At 38.8% G+C, this 17,557-nt stretch overlaps 1 protein-coding gene across 1 annotated transcript in view; it reads right to left on the bottom strand.

Moving 5' to 3' along the window:
- ITGB6 (integrin subunit beta 6) overlaps positions 1–17,557 on the bottom strand; it is a 200,395-nt gene that overhangs the window by 20,114 nt on the left and 162,724 nt on the right. The window contains exons 14-16 of the mRNA XM_043994397.1: positions 13,087–13,309; positions 9,817–9,911; positions 2,762–2,881 (exon numbers count right to left, since the gene is read on the bottom strand). Of these exons, the coding sequence (XP_043850332.1) occupies positions 2,762–2,881; positions 9,817–9,911; positions 13,087–13,309 (438 nt within the window). The remainder of the gene's footprint in view (positions 1–2,761; positions 2,882–9,816; positions 9,912–13,086; positions 13,310–17,557) is intronic.

Below are 17,557 nucleotides of genomic sequence, written 5' to 3'. Positions count from 1 at the left end.
CAAGCGACAACAAAAAAACCCAAAACAAAATAGTCCAGCGCTGGAGGAGGTCTTTGTCACAGGCAGACAGAGAAAAACAGAGTTAGAGACAGAGCCACAGAGAGACAAAGACACAGAGAGAATGCATGTCTACAATATTAATTTCAATCCTTTATTAATTTCTATCCCTTTGCTTTGCGGAAATTAAGATTTAGGCAGCAAGAGCACTGAACTGGAGACCTGGGCTCTAGCTCTGGCTCTTTAATCAGCTACTTGTAAGACTTTTGAGGGGTCTGGGACTTATTTTCCTCATCTGGACTATAAAATTCTAGATTGTTAGGGCTAAATGATCCTCTGGGAATATTCAGTTGAACTAGGCAATTTTACAGAAAAGTGAATTTCCTGACACTACAGAGGCAGTTCAGTGGATGGAGCACTGGGCTTGGAATCAGGAAGACCCAAGTTCAAACTGAGTTTCAGTGTTTGCTAGCTGTGTGACCCTGGACAAGTCACTTAACCTCTCTTTGCCCCAGTTTCTTCATCTGTAAAAGGGAATAATAATAATAGCACTTACCTCCCAGAATGGTTGGGAGCCTCAAGTGAAATAATAATGATAGAGTAGTAAGCATGGTGTCTGGCACACAGTGAGTACTATGTAAATGTTATTCCCTCTTTCTGCTTTGAATAATAGTTGTAGACCACAAGCTGGAACAGGCCTTGAGGGGCATCTGTTCCAATCCCCTCATTTTTCAGATGAGGAAACGGATACCCAGAGATGCTAAATGATTTTTCCCATGGCCACTTGGGTATGGTAGCTGAGCCAGGATTCATATCCACATCTTCTGAATTCAAACTCAACATTCTTTCTCCTCTGTGCCACCTCCTGAAGTGCTCTTCTTCCCCTCTGACCTCTTAGAATCACTATTACCCTGTAACACTTGGTTCAATTCCTTTTCTGATCTTTCTCAATGGTTAGAGCTCTCCCCAACCCAATCACTTTATATAAAATTTGTATTTATGTATACACATTCTGATTTACATCCATCAAGGTTTCTCCCTCTTCCTTTACCAATAGCCCTTAAGGTCCCGTTTGAAAGGCAAGACAATTTCATTATCTTTTTTTTTTTTTTGGGTGAGGCAATTGGGTAATCCCAAGTGACTTGCCCAGGGTCACACAGCTAGTTAAGTGTCTGAGGCTAGATTTGAACTCAGGTCTTTCTGAATCCAGGGCTGGTGCTCAAGCCAAGACTATTTCACTTTTTTTTTTTTTTTTGGTATCCCCAGTGCCCCATCTCCTGCCACAGTTCATCCACCATCCACATTGCGTTAGATGGAGTGAGCCCAATCGAAGACATGCTGCAGAAAGTCCTTTCTGTCAATTTTGCTGTCAGTTTCCCCTTCTTTTCCCCTCCTGGCAAGATCCTGACCCATTTATCCTCCTGGGAAGGACCCTCTTGTCTTCTGCTCCTTACGGGCCTTGCTTCTATGGCCCTATTGGGGGGAAGGGTGTGGGTAGCTCTTCACCCAGTTAAGATGAGCTCATACAATTCTTCCAGTAACTTGGAGGACCTTGCCATGGTGCTATTTGGGCCACTGAATCAGCTTATCTATCCTACCCATCCTTTTGCCCATCTGCCTTTCCTATCTATTTTGCTGCTGCACCATCCAGATCCCCAGGCATTATCATGAGCCCTGCTGATTCAGTCTTTTTTTTTTTTTTTTTAGTGAGGCAATTGGAGTTAAGTGACTTGCCCAGGGTCACACAGCTAGTAAGCTTTAAGTATCTGAGGCCAGATTTGAACTCGGGTACTCCTGACTCCAGGGCTGGTGATCTATCCACTGCGCTACCTAGGGACCCTGATTCAGTCTTAAGGATTCCTGGACCTTACCATCACTCTGCTGCTGAAACCTGATGGGCACCGAGGCTTTTCTATCCACTCTACAAATGAGCTCTTATTTACATATCATCCTGCCATATTAGAAAATGAGATCCTGGAGGACAGGGATTGTTTTTACCTTTCTATTTGTGTTACAAGCACTTAGCACAGTGTTTGTTAGATATTAAATTCTTAATAAATGCTTTTTCATTTGTTCATTCATTAATTCATTATTCTTTCATTCCTAGTGCCTGGCACATAGTAGGTACTTATTGAAATAAACTGAATGTAAAGCTGCTCAATCAGTGGCACAGCATTTATCTGTGGAATATTTCTTAGACTATCTAATTTGAATTTATATGTTAATTTACCTGTCTTCTGTGTCATTATTTAAGCTATTGGTTAAAACCAAGCCTTTAGGGGCAGCTAGGTGGCGTAGTGGATAGAGCACAGGCCCTGGAGTCAGGAGGACCTGAGTTCAAATCCGACCTCAGACACTTAACAATTACTAGCTGTGTGACCCATGGCAAGTCACTTAACCCCACAATTGCCTCACCAAAAAAAAAAAAAACAAGCCTCCCCACCCTCCCGCATCAACCTGGTTATACTCCCATTCACCACTACCCCAACCTACATTCCTGTAGCCAATGTTCAGTATGGTACTCCTTGCCATGAGAACCTAATCTTGTTAACCTTTTTCATTAGGAGATCATCTGAAACACATTCAAGCCTTTGAATGAGCGTTTCTCCATTCTTTGGAAGGTGCACATTCAATATAGTATTAAATCAGAAATTTGGAAATGCTTCTCTTTGGAAGTGATCCCAAAAAATGTATCCAAGTTCTTTTGTTTTTCCTTTTGTTAATAATATCTCTTACCACTGACAACACATTTCAAGATATTTACCTTTCTGGTTTATGCTATGAAGGACTGTTCTTCCCTCTTTATCTGTGGTCATCAGGAATGTAATAAGGCACTCATTTTCCCCTTGCAAAGAGCAGGAAACAGAATTTTCCTTTGAGAAATCTGAAGGGAAAGGAGCCATCCACCAGGTCAAATGCAATTTAAACATTGATGAAGAATAACAACCCATGGCAGAAGATGAGTGTTAGATTAATGCACAAAAGAGAGATTTCAGCAGTTGCAGTGTGGGAATAGAAAAGTCCCAGGAATAGGATAGTTTTAATGCTACTTTCAAACTTTTCTCCCCTTTCTCTCCAAGTGAGTTTTTAAAAAGTTTTCCTCATGTTTCAGGAAATGGTTCCAGGTGTCCCCCATCAGCACTGACCATCGAATGCCCCTATCAATCTGCTATACTCTGAATCTCAGTGCATTGAAAATACTCCCTAGGCAGGTGCCACCAACTGCCTGGGGAATAGAATAAACCTGATTATAGCAAAGAGTGAGCAGTATGTTCTCTTTGACTGGGAGCTTCTGGAAGAATGCAATTCTTTGGGATTACATTTCAGAGGAGATAACTCACACATTCGCCTGATACTGATACTTTGAAAAGGGGTACCCATTTATTCCTTCCACAATGCAGCCCTAGAAGACCAGTATGGCATGCACTGTCACAACAGTAAACATAAATTAATAACAGAAATCTGGGGATTGTGGAAGCATATGATTCAAGGGCCAGTGAATGAAGGAGTAACCTGAGTCAACAGTTTTGACTTCCATCTTGGCTGACCTTCCACTTAATACATTTCTGTAAGAGAATTCAATCCTACTTTTCTCAAACTTCTTCCAAATAGTGAACATTTCAGGCTGAACTCATTCAAGAGGAAGGCTCAAAAATCTAGTGCAGAAAATGAAAAGAAAGTAATATAACTATAATCTGAGACCGAGGATATACCCCTTTCTAGTCACAACTTCCAGACCAATGGCTTCTATATAGGAATTTTCTCTTAGAAACATTGTATTTGATAGTTGTTTCCATAAGACTGCCTTTTATAGACCAGAAGGGTTTTTTCTTTCTTTTCTTTTTTTTTTCAGAAGGTTATTTTCAACGTTTCTGTTACCAAACACTCCTTTTAGGCCACTTCTGATTTATCTACCTCATTGATTGATTTGTCAATAACATTTTCATTCACCCTTTCTATATGATTTTTCTCTGATGCCAAAGAGTAAATTTCAGTTAACTTTGGATGTTTATTTTGCTTGTAACTCCCTAGACTTTTTAGAATGACCATTTTTTTTCCTACTGCATTTTTAAAAAAATGTAAAACCTCATTCTAACAGGGCCAAGGCATGTCAGGCATTATTTACCCCTCAGAGGACTTGATATGATCTTAGATCTGGAATGTAATGGGACCTCAGAAACCATCCAGTCCTCCTCCATCATTTTATAGATGTTGAAATTGAAGCTTAGGGAAGCTTAGCAACTGGTCACACAAGTAGTGAACATCAGAGCAGGGATCTGAACCCAAATCCTCCAGTCAGTGCTCCTTCTACCATACCCTGCTGCCTCCAGCATGGGGATAGTGGAAAACTTGCCAAGAAACTTCAGAGTAAAAGATAGTATTTCAGGGAAGTTATTTAAACCAAGAAAATAAACTGCTTTTGAAAACTTTAGAAACAACTCTTTCCTTATGAATTATTAATATATTATTTACAAACTTCTATCATCTTTAAAACAGAATCTAAGGACATTTTGCCTTTCTTTGTATCTGTACTATGGAACAAAGTGCCAGGGCACATCACAAATGTTTAAGAAATGTTTGCTGACTGACTTTTCTAGCAAATAACTTGTTGACTTAATCGGAACTATTGCTAGTACTTGAAAGTCACAGTATTGAATTATGTATATACTCTATTGCTTCACTCATGTGTGGATGCCTCAGTGTACTTGCTATAGAGCTGACCCTGGATTCTCTCTCTCTCTTTTTTTTTTTTTTTTTGGTGAGGCAATTGGGGTTAAGTGACTTGCCCAGGGTCACACAGCTAGTAAGTGTTAAGTGTCTGAGGCCAGATTTTACCTCAGGTCCTCCTGAATTCAGGACCATTGCTCTATCCACTGCGCCACCTAGCTTCCCCTGACCCTGGATTCTCAAAGGTCTTGTCAGTGGAGTGCCAGCTCTGACAAGTGGCACCAAACTGTCAAGAATGGGATGAATGAGAGAATTATCCTAGGACCGATCCATCTAAAACAGGAAAGGCTTATCACCAGATTGACTCAAGAGTGTTACATTTTTTGGCCACTGCAACTCTTAAAGAGTTTCTATTAAATGTTAGGAAGGTTACCATCTTGATTGGCAGTGGAATAACCAATGCCGACACAATTGTAGATTGCTAACATGTCTATTTCGTAACTCAGACTTTTCACTAATTTTAAATAGACATCTGGAGTTATTCAGAAGCAATGACATTTTCTTGCAATATGAGTTCTTCTGATGAGCTGGGTCTCTCACTTATCATGGAATCGGTAGGCCTTCCTTCTATTTCCCTATTACATTCCTCTTAGCATATTTCATCTAAAAATAGGGAATTGCCTCATGGACTGGGTATCACAGTTCCCCTTCAGTTGAGTGATATTAATCCTGGTTTTTTGTTGGAGGTTTTTTAAATGGAAAAATCTGAAGCAAGGGGAGGCTTAAATTACTTTGTCAAGATCATTTAGTTTTAATGGAACTGGTAATATGACCTGTGAGTCCTTATTCTTGATAATGCTTTAATTATTCCAGGACTCTTTTTTCATTAAAGTTACTCCTCCAGTTTTAGACTGTTTTTTAAGGTTGTTTTTTTTTTAAAGTGTTTGGGTATTGAAATGAGTGTAATTGAATGTGATACTCAGGATTCTAGCCTAGGCTGTAGATTTGCATAATTAACAACTGTTTTCTTTTGTAGCTCCATGGTCTTCAGTCTTTTCCACAGCTGAGGTAGCCCTCTGCATTACATTTTTTTTTTTTAGCGAGGCAGTTGGGGTTAAGTGACTTGCCCAGGGCCACACAGCTAGTAACTGTTAAGTGTCTGAGGCTGGATTTGAACTCAGGTACTCCTGACTCCAGGGCCTGTGCTCTATCCACTGCGCCATCTAGCTGCCCCTGCATTACTTTTTTTTTGTTTGTTTTTTTTGTTTGTTTTTTGTTTTTGCAGGGCAATGAGGGTTAAGTGACTTGCCCAGGATCACACAGCTAGTTAAGTGTCAAGTGTCTGAGGCTGGATTTGAACTCAGGTCCTCCTGAATCCAAGGCCAGTGCTTTATCCACTGCGCCACCTAGCTGCCCCCCCTGCATTACTTTTTAATGTTACAATATAAGCAACATTTCATGTAATGAGAATCAGGAAGAAAAATGGTCTATGGAAGATGGGTAAGAGGCAGGTATTGGGGAGAGAGGAGTAGATGCTTCCCTGGATTACTATAACTCTTTTAAAATCTGGAATTTTTATAAGGGTTTTGAGTACTATGCTAGAGGGATTGAACTTGAATTTATCTTCTGGTAAAGCATAAATAAACACTCTTAAGCCATAATTATCCAGACTTAACTATGGTTGAAGCTCTAACAGTCTATAGCAAAAAGACACTTGCCCGTTGGCCAAGTGAGTAACCGTATATGCTAGGCAAGTTATTAAGAATGATGATTTGGGGCAACTAGGTGGCGCAGTGGATAGAGCACCGGTCCTGGAGTCAGGAGTACCTGAGTTCAAATCTGACCTCAGACACTTAACACTTACTAGCTATGTGACCCTGGGAAAGTCACTTAACCCCAATTGCCTCACTAAAAAAAAAAAAAAAGAATGATGATTTAATTTACTTCCCAATCTGTAAAAGGGTGGAAAGTTGGTTGGGTTGTTAAAATACCCTCTGGGATTTCAAATATCCTCTATTTATTTTCAAAGTGAATCCTGCTATATTTAGAGCTGGAAAGTACCTCAAAGGCCGACTAATCCAATCCCTTAATTTTATATATGGGCAAATAAAGTGGAGTGAATAGAGTGCCAGACCTGGAGTCAGAAAGACATCTTCCTGAGTTCAGCTCTCACCTCAGACATTTACTAGCTGTGTTACCCTGGGCAAGTCACTTAACCTGGTTTGCTTCAATTTGCTTATCTGTAAAATGAGCTAGAGAAGGAAATGGCAAACCACCCCAGTATCTTTGCCAAGAAAACCCCAAATGGGGTCACGGAGAGTTGAACATGACTGAAAAATGACTGAGTTGAAAACAAAGGTCTAGCATGGTTCACTGATGTACTCATCAGAACTAAGTGACTAATGCAGGATTTGAACCCATTCCATTTGACTACAAATCCAGCTCTCTTTCTCTAGTATTGCACTGACTCAGGGTAACTGCTTAGGTAATTATATGTGTAATTTGAAAAAATATTCAGAGGAGGAACATGTTACAAAGTAACTTCTCAATTCATAGGCTAATAAATAAATCTGTCTTAAATTCAAACACATTTTCAAAGTGCTTTAAAAATCCAGTTATCATTTCTAGTTTATGAGATGAAAATGAACACAAGCAAAAAACATTCTTTTGAAGATTATTCGCTCCTTGTAATAAAAATTACACTCCAAGAGGGATTATATAAGCCTTGTATCTCCCTTAGGAGCTTAATAATGTGTTTGTTGCATTGAATTGAATTTACAGTTTCCCTCTCAGACAACTTAGAAGGATGCTGCTCTCAAATCGAAGGATTTGTGATATCTTAAAGGCAGTGAAATAACTTGATTACCACAATTTGCATTTTTTTTTGCCATAAGTCTACCTTTCCCCCTCAACATTTCTCATCCTGCTAATGCTTTGAATTAGAGCAATTTGTAGTGCATTTCCTGAGATTTTCATTCATTTTTCAGAAATTATATCTCAATTGTTTGTTGTGAAATGAACCTTGAAGAACAGATATTCCCTTACAAGTTACCAAGGCAGAAAGTCATGACAGCTGCTTTATTTGGTCTGGCCACATGCTTTGTCATTGATATTAAAGTAAGACCCACAGTATTCTTCCTCATTTATCCTCTCCCATTGTTCATTGCCCTTAAGTCACCAGCAGAGTACAAGAAAGGGTTTTTTCTTTACTTTTACTCTACATTATTACTAATCCTAAAAGCAATTTCCTTCTTTTATTTCACTGCCCAAGATTAGGTGATTTAATTTTTTTGCACTAAGAAATGTTGATTTAGAAACTCTGGAAATAATTTTCAAAAGAATTTCAATGTTACCCTGAAACAGTGCATGCTTGTCTTTTGGAGTCTACTATTCTAAGCTATAGCTCATAGATTATCATAAATTCAATGATTATCAAAGTTCAATGATTGCTTTTAGCATGAGATAAATTTCAGGTCCCATCTGCCTGTAACATTTTATGGTATATCAACTACTCAGACTGAATAATATGTTAGCGCATATGATTTGTTGCCATTAAAAATAAGATCATCACGGGCAGCTAGGTGGTGCAGTGGATAGAGCACTGGCCCTGGAGTCAGGAGTACCTGAGTTCAAATCCGGCCTCAGTCATTTGACACTTACTAGCTGTGTGACCCTGGGCAAGTCACTTAACCCCAATTGCCTCATTAAAAAAAAAAAAGATCATCCCAAATTTTCCACATAGGAAAAGTCAGTCACCTTACTTATTTTCCCTTCCCAAGGGAAAAATACTCTAATATTGAAATGGATCTGTGATCTCAACAGTGTGGGTATTCCCTTCAGTGATTCAGATTGGAACACACTGGGGCCTGCCTGTCTTCTGTAACTCATGGGAATCCACAAAACAAAAGATAAAAATATGATCTTGTAATGGTCTTAACACAAAGACCCTTCACATGTTTAGTAAAATGATGCCTGAAAAAAACTTTTAAGTCTTTAAATTTCAAATGATAAATCTAAGTAGAATCAGACTAAATAACAGATCTATTAGACCCTTGACCCTTGGTTTGTTGTCATATGCACTTTTTTGGGGTGCCCTTTATTAGGGGAAGGTGTATGAGAAGGGAGGCTAACAGACAGGGTGTGAGAATGTATGTAGTAATGGCTTGCCAAGTCTGGAAGCTGTGCCTCATGGCCTAGGATCATGGGAATTAATCCAGCTCTCTTTGTGTTCCTTGCTGTTGGCCTGCCTTTGTGCAACCTTGAATTAAGGTCAACAGACAAAGGAGGAAGCTATCTGAACTTTGGGCTAAAATTCAGACCATATTCTGCTATCTATCTGCATTTGCTATTTCCCATTAAAAGCAGTTTAGCATTTGCCAACAAAATTGATGCCAATTGGAACTATGCTAGCCATGAGTCCATCAGACATCCCAGGATACTGGGGTTAGACACACCATTTCCTTTCAGTTTTAAAACCCAAGTGAATGTGCTGAGGTCTTGGCATGAATTAGATCAAGTCATTGAAAATAACACTCGAGTCTAGAATATAGGCTCTAGTGTTATTTTCTAGGATTTAGAGCTCAGAGAGAATGTACAGGGCTAACTAGTCCTCTCATTTTACAGGTGAGGAAACACAGGCCTAGAAGGATTAAATGCTCAAGTTTACACAGAATCAGGATTCCCATTCAGGTCCTCTGACTCCAAGTCTAGTGATTTTCCAAATGTATAATATACTCCTTCTTTATGTGGTTTTAACTAATTCCTATTACCTGCATCATTTTTTTTTTTTTTTACAGGGCATTGAGGTTAAGTGACTTGCCCAGGGTCACACAGCCAGTAAGTGTCAAGTGTCTGAGGCCGGATTTGAACGCAGGTACTCCTGAATCCAGGGCCGGTGCTTTATCTACTGCGCCACCTAGCTGCCCCTATTTTTGTCCCTTAAGAACATGTGAAATTGGGGGCAGCTAGGTGGTGCAGTGGATAGAGCACCGGCCCTGGATTCAGGAGTACCTGCGTTCAAATCCGGCCTCAGACACTTGACACTTACTGGCTGTGTGACCCTGGGCAAATCACTTAACCCCCATTGCCCCGCAAAAAAAAAAAAAAAAGAACATATGAAATTTATGCAATGAATTTAAGGAAAATAGAAACCTTCATCACTGATGATTGCATCAACCAGTTTACATTTGTCAACACATTCTCCTTTGGACCCGTCATCAGGAGATAAATGACATTCGATGCAGCTCCTATAAAAATTATTCAATAGAAATTATTTCAGGTTGGTTGAAAATACCAGAATAAAGGTTACCATACACACATACACACATAAATTTCTGCATGTACATATCACACATACATATACACAACAGAGCCTTATATGATGTTGAGCTGAGGATTCTTCTCATGCATTTACTTTAAAATGACTATAACTAAATATCCTTGAAGGGAAAAATTCAAGTTCATCCTGATGTCTATGTTGTCCCTATACTAACCTTGCCCATAACTATTTGCTTCTTTGCCTATACCTAATAGTAATAAGTGTACAAATGACAAATAGAATGGAATCTTTGTTAGACATGTTTTAATTTTTTTCCCCTGGGTAGAGAGAAGGTTTAGTCACTAAAATATAATTGGGGTTGGACAATCATTTGTACCTCTTTGCAAGAGTCCTTTAATAAGAATTAACCAAATATTTGGTACACTTCTGGTGGTGGTTCTGAGAGAGGTCATAGACTCTCAGATTTGGAGGGAGTCTTATCTAGAAGTGTGGTGTCATGGAATAATACTGCATTGGGTATAAGATGATTTGGGCTGTAGTCTCAATTCTGTGACTTGATCAAGTCATTTGCCCTTCATCCTCAGTTTCTTTATCTCTAAAACGAAGCTGTTGGACTCCTGTTAACTTAGCCCCCATTTTTGTTGTTGTTGTTGTTTGTTTGTTTGTTTTTGCGGGGCAATGGGGGTTAAGTGACTTGCCCAGGGTCACACAGCTAGTAAGTGTCAAGTGTCTGAGGCCGCATTTGAACTCAGGTCCTCCTGAATCCAGGGCCAGTGCTCTATCCACTGTGCCACCTAACTGCCCCTGCCACCTAGCTGCCCCGTCCTCATTTTTTTTTTTTTTGGTGAGGCATTTGGGGTTAAGTGACTTGCCCAGGGTCACACAGCTAGTGTTATGTGTCTGAGGCCGGATTTGAACTCAGGTCCTTCTGAATCCAAGGCTGGTGCTCTATGCACTGTGCCACCTAGCTGCCCCTGCCCCGTCCTCATTTTAATAGTAATATCATAGGGGGCAGCTAGGTGGCCCAGTGGATAAAGCACTGGCCTTGGATTCAGGAGGACCTGAGTTCAAATCCAGCCTCAGACACTTGACACAAACTGTGTGACCCTGGGCAAGTCACTTAACCCTCATTGCTCTGCCTAACACACACACACACATAATATGATAACTGCCACTTATATAACACTTTGTTTGCAAAGTGCTATACACATGTGATTTCATCCTTCAATAACCCTGGGAGGTAAGTGCTATTATTATGATGATGATGATGATTATTATCCCCATTTTGCAGATGAGAAAATTGAGGCAGACAGAAGTTAAGTGACTTGTTTAAGATCACACAGCTAGTAAATATCTGAGGTGGAATTTGAACTCATCTTCCTGATTCCAAGTCCAAAATTCCATCCATTGTACTATCTAGCTGCCTTCCCCTTTAAAGGAGCAGAAACTGATTTCCTATAAAGAGATATTTCTTGAATAAGGTTACACATAGTTCTCCTGATTCCTAACCAATCTGCCATTTACTACCACATGTGACCTTATATGGTTTAGCATGGTTCCTTGCACATAGTAGCCATTTAAATGTTTGTTGATTTGCTTTGGATTAAAAAGCCAACAACAAAAAGAAAGGGAAAAATTTCTAATCCAAATAAAAACAAAAAGAAAGCACCTCTTATATTTCAACTTCCTGGAAACTATTGTCTGTCTTCAGCCTCCTATTAGACATGGACCAGTGCCTTAAATAAAATTATTAATGTCGGTCTTTTAATGAAAGGTAGCTAAATATATCAAGGGCATCTCCAAGAACAAAGTTTAGGAATCAGACTCATTCTAAGAATGCTAATGCAACAAAGGACTATTTAGAGCTTGTATTTATCTTTCACACACACACACACACACACACACACACACACACAGACGCTAACAAATTGTTTTCCATGTAACCTTGAATAGCTATCGTTTTCCTAATAGGTATTCACAAAGCAGGCCTAGCTTGTCTGAAGGTACCGCCATAAGCACTAAATAGAGTAACTGCTTAAGATCCTCCTCCTCCACCTCCCCCCAATCTTCAAGCCATGTTAATTGTTCATTTCATACTTCATGAATCACATTTAAAATGAAATCACATTTAAAGAGAAGATGAAAATAGGAAAAAAAAAGAACATTACAGGATAGAAAAACCTCCAGAGGAGGTTCTAAGAGTATTTGGATTCATTATAATCATGTCTCTAGACTTTTTTTTTTTTGGCACGGTGACAGAGAAGTTTTGACACAAGTCATATGCAGCCGCTGAGTCAATATTGGTGTTCTCCCTCTGTGTACATCAGAAATGCAAATGCCACCATTTGGGTTGTCGAGTTAATGAAAATATAAGCTGTATAAATATATTTACAATGTAAAATGTGGCAAATGCAACCCAGGCTCTTTCATTGTGTAAGCTGTGGAAACGTGCTTAATTTGAGCCACTAATTTTGTCCTGACCCCATTAAAAAGCTGGCTTGCTAGTAAAGAAACCATTCTCTGGTTGGAAGACAGGAGAATGGGCTTTGTTCATATGGTGTGAGAGAGTACACAGGGCTATGGCTGTGTGTAGTGACTGCCTGAGAAAGACCCTCAACAATGTGTGTGGCCAATGGAACTGTGCTATTGTCAGAGGAAGGGCCTCTATCTCTTTAACACAGTGGTGCTTTAGCTAGAAGTGAATCAGAAAGGTCAGGCTGTAGAAAGTCGTGATAAGGAAGACGCTTGTCTGTTTTGCTCTAAAAGGTATTGGCTACACAAGGGTGTTGTCAGCCTGTCTCTAGGGCCTTCCTTATGTGTGGCTAGTATTGTAGTCCAGAGTGAATCTGATGTTATCAGTGTGGGACATCAGCTCAACTTCCCCATGTGAGCCCCAAGCAGAAATGTAACATTGTGATCCTTGACAATCAAGACAGAAGAGGAGGAAAGTGAAAGACAAAGCCCCAAGCTTAGGATCACAGGTGCATGCTGGGCACCTGTTCTCTGGTTAACATTTCTGTGACCAAATGTTAGGAAAAACAGACCTAGGTCTGGGTTATTGAAATCTCAGTGTAACTTTGGTACCACAATAAGCTGAGCCCTCCCCAAACTATCAATGAAAGCCATCACTCTCTCAATATTACCGTTTAGAGTTACAGGGGTCACCACAGGTAGGGCATTGTTCACACGTAGGGCCTGAGGCCCCAGGGTTGGTACACACACATTTTCCACAGGTACAGTTTCCTCTTCCACTGCAAAGCATGCCATCTTCAGAGATGCATGAGTCAGTGCTGGTGGTACAGTTGCAATATTCACCAGTCCATCCACTGTTGCATATACATTCTCCACAGTCACAGTGTCCATTATCTATAAAATATACATGGGGACAACAAACCCTAGTTAAACTCATAGTGATTTAAAATGACAAAAGGTCATTGTGACCACCCCCATTCATCCTATTTAATGCTTCTGGTGTGTGTATGTGTGTGTGTATACATATACATGTGCATATACATACATGCACACATGTATATACACATAAATATATATGGATATATGTATGGATACATATAAATATATGTGCATATATGTACATACACACCAGATATATTTTTCCTTTGTTATAATAATGAGAAATGATATTATGGAAAGGGCAGGAGATATTTCTATACTATCATTTCTCATTATTATAACAAAGGACAGGGAGTAAAAAGAATCACATTATCACACCATCAAATAACAACAAAAGACAATCACCAACAAGAATTTCCTTTTTTAAAAAAAAAAAAAGTCTTTAACTAGTATGCGTCTATGCATATTTATCTTATCTCTGTTGACATACTGCCAATTTCATTATTTGTGGGCATGTGGGGCAGAGCAAAAAAAAGAAAGAAAAGAAATCAGACACTCTCCAAGTTGCAGAATTTGAACCAGTATTTTCTACTTTCTCCTAAAAGAAAATTTGAAGCAAATGTTGAGTAAGTAACAAGGACCCTAAGACAATACCGCTTAAAGGGCTGCTGTTCAATAAATATTGATGGTTTGATTTGGCTTTGGCGAATTGGATCAGCCTGAGAATTTTTCACTTCCTTTTCTTTTTCTAGCCCCCTTTGTTATGATGCTGCTCATGAGCCCTGAGTGAGGGAAAATGGGATTAACTAGGAGAAAAAGTAAGGCCTGGCTAGTTTAAAAAAAAGTGTAACAATTGGTCCTCCAGCTGAGAAGTGAATAACCTTCTCAAGGTTAAGCGTGTCTTTCTAAATTATATCCACAGCACACTGGGAGCACTCAGTAGTTGTGAAAAATTAATCATGACATTTAAAAATGTAACTAAACCTTTTCTATTTAAATTTGGAGTATCAACTATATATGCTTCTTATGAATATGGACTGTTTTTCCTTTTCAACTTTGTACCCGCAGAGCTGAACATGGTACTTTGTGATAGCCCAGGGGTTCTTAGCCTTTTATCTGCCTTTTTCTCAGAAAAAGTATTTATTGCCTAGATCCATAATTGAAGGAAATGCTACATTTCAGTTAGAGGTTAGTGAAAATAAAGATGTCATTATATACTTTTTTCCATCTAATTTCATAGACCTTCTGAAATCTATCCACAGACCCAGGTCTATAAATCCCAGCTTAATGAACCCCTTTGATAGTACCAAATGCTTATTGAATTGGAACTTAATGTAAGGTTGAAAGTTTGTTGAAATTGAACCTTATCCAGAGGCAGCTAGGTTGCTCAGTGAATAGCATGCTTCTATTAGACTCAGAAAAACCAGAGTTCAAATCCTGACTTAGTCACTTATTACCTGTGTGATTTTAGGCAAGTCATTTAATCACAGCCTCAGTTTCTTCATTTGTAAAATGGAATAATAATAGCACCTATCTCCCAGGGTCGTTGTGAGGATTAAATGAGATGGCATTTATACAACACTTTGTAAAACTTAAAGTTGATTATTATTTTTTTTCTTGGTAGTATTTTATTTTATTTTCCAATTACATGTAAAGATTATTTTCAACATTCATTTTTTGTTTTGTTTTGGGGAGGTTTTTGTTGTTGTTTTTTTGCAGGGCGATGAGGGTTAAGTGATTTGCCCAGGATCACACAGCTAGTAAGTGTCAAGTGTCTGAGGCTGGATTTGAACTCAGGTCCTCCTGAATGCAGGGTTGGTGCTTCTAGCTGTCCCCCAACATTCATTTTTGTAAGATTTTGAGTTCCAAATTTTTCTCCCTCCCTCTTCCCCAAGACATCAAGCAATCAGATATGTATGTATATATATATATATATATATATACACACATATATGTGTATGTATGTATCTGATTAAATATTAGGCATGTTGTAAAAAGAAGAATCAGAACAAAAGGGAAAAACCACAAGAAAGAAAAAAATAATGACATATTGTTATTATTAACTCTTTTAAAGATTCAGTTACATTTATATCTTTAAAGATAAAAGACATATCTTGCAGATGACATTATTGTTTCAGTCATTTGTGACTCTTTGTGACCCCATTTGAGGTTTTCTTGGCAAAGATATTGGTTTGCCATTTCCTCCTCCAGCTCATTTTACAGATGAGGAAACTGAGGCAAAGTTAAGTGACTTGCCCAGGGTGACACAGCTAGTAAGTGTCTGAGGATAGATTCAAACTCAGGAAGATGAATCTTTCTGACTCCAGGCCTGGTGCTCTATCTATTTACACCATCTAGCTGCCTGCAAATGACACAAGGAGGTGATAATAATAATGATCCAATTGGTGTGGGGACCTCTCAAGTGTGGAAACTCCCTCCATCAATGGGATCAGCAACTTCTCTGAAATTTATGATCTTGGAATTTACTTGGGATACTTGAGAGGTTAGGTAATTTGGCCAACATCAGAGAGTATCTGTCAGAGACAGGACTTAAACCCAGGCATCCTGATTCTAAGGTCTAGGTTGTCTCTCTAGTCTGTATGTAGGAAGCCAAAGAGGGGGATTTGGAGTCAGTAAGACTTGAGTTCAAATTCTGCCTCAAATTCCTTCACTTAATCTTTTTTTCCCCCTTCACTTAATCTTTATTAGCCTAATTTTCCTCATCTGTAACCTTATGAGCACCTATTGGATGAGATTATTGGGAGAAATAAATGAGTAATACTTGTAAAGTGCTTTACAAACCTTAGATGGCTATATAAATGTTAGCTACATCATAATTGTTTTTCTTGACTTTTCTTGACTTGTATTAGGGAGGCCATAACTTTTGCCCAAGTTTACCTGAAACCATAAATTGCTATCTAGGATTTTTCATGCTCAAAATGCTTTCTAAAACCCACTCAATCAAATGATTTTCAGAGGAAACCATATTCAGCATTAAATGCTTAAAATTCTTGGGAACTGGGAATAGCAACAGAGCACAATTCTCAGAGGTAAGATGTATTTCTTGTCTCTGGGGTCACTACCATTTTCTTAAGGAAGAAGGATCCAGCTGCCCTTTTGTTTGTGGATTTCCTTTTCTTAACTTGATTTAGCAGTTGGTGAATATCTTTTTATCCTCCCAATTAGGCTTAAACAGAATGGAACAGAGCAGGTTCAACCAGTAAGAAGCAGCTTTTTTGGAGAAGGCTGGGCTCTATCTATAATTTCATTTGTGTGGAGAAGGAGTGCTCATGTGAAAATTCCCCAACCTTTTTTGAATTGGTAGTTTTAACATGCCACCCGAGACACTTGAGAGCTGACTTGCCTATGGTCACATGGCCAATATGTGTGAGAGGTAGGATTTGAATCCAGGTTTTACTGACTCCAAGACCAACTCTCTAATTGGGCCACACTGCCTCTCTGACCCTGGGCATAGAGTTTTATATAAAAGTATTTGAATATAGTCTTTTTTAAATATAGTCTTTTGTTCCAGCAGAAATCATAAACCAAGATCCTTTTTTTTTGCTGTTCCTGATCAAAAAGCTCAGGAAAAGGCAACAATCTGAAGCAAAATGGAGCCTGGTTCCTAGTTTTATAATCTAGAAAGTCTTTGAATGAAAATATTCTCCTTTATGAATAGGTAAAAGATTACATTTATATTAATGTATACTAAACTGTGCTTTTACTAAATTACACTTTTGGATACTAAACCATATTTTAGCTATATTAGCCTATTTCCATGAGCTATGTAAGTCATAATTTAACTCCAACTAACTTGATTTGTGGCAAAATGAGGTGATGCTTGCAGGGCTAGAAATTGTTTATCATTTACTCTGAGAGTATCCTATTATTCATATGTACTGTACATGCTGTAGCTTAGTCTTAATATGCAAGCTAGTGACTAAATTAAATTCTCCTTTTCATTCCCTACAGAAGAGGGCTACTAAATTTTAGCCAGTGGAGGAAGCATACCTACACTCTGAGTGATTCTGAGGAAATGAAAGTGATTTACAAATGTCATCCAATAAAAGTACTCAGGTTCCAAAAGGGACTTGGGTAACCAAAAACATATCTTTGATGTAAGAAATGCCTGGTAGATAATTTTTAAAAATTCTCACTGACTGCAATGAGAGTGACTAGTATGAAGAAGTTGCAAATAGCTAGTTTTAATATTCTCATGGGGGAAAGTGTGTCTTTAGGGAGTTAGAGGTCCTGGGTGTGAAT

The sequence above is a fragment of the Dromiciops gliroides genome, chromosome 3 (assembly GCF_019393635.1).
Source record: "Dromiciops gliroides isolate mDroGli1 chromosome 3, mDroGli1.pri, whole genome shotgun sequence".
In the NCBI taxonomy this organism is placed as follows: Eukaryota; Metazoa; Chordata; class Mammalia; order Microbiotheria; family Microbiotheriidae; genus Dromiciops; species Dromiciops gliroides.
The sequence above is the reverse complement of the archived record's forward strand: the minus strand, read 5'-3'. Positions and strand labels throughout refer to the sequence as shown.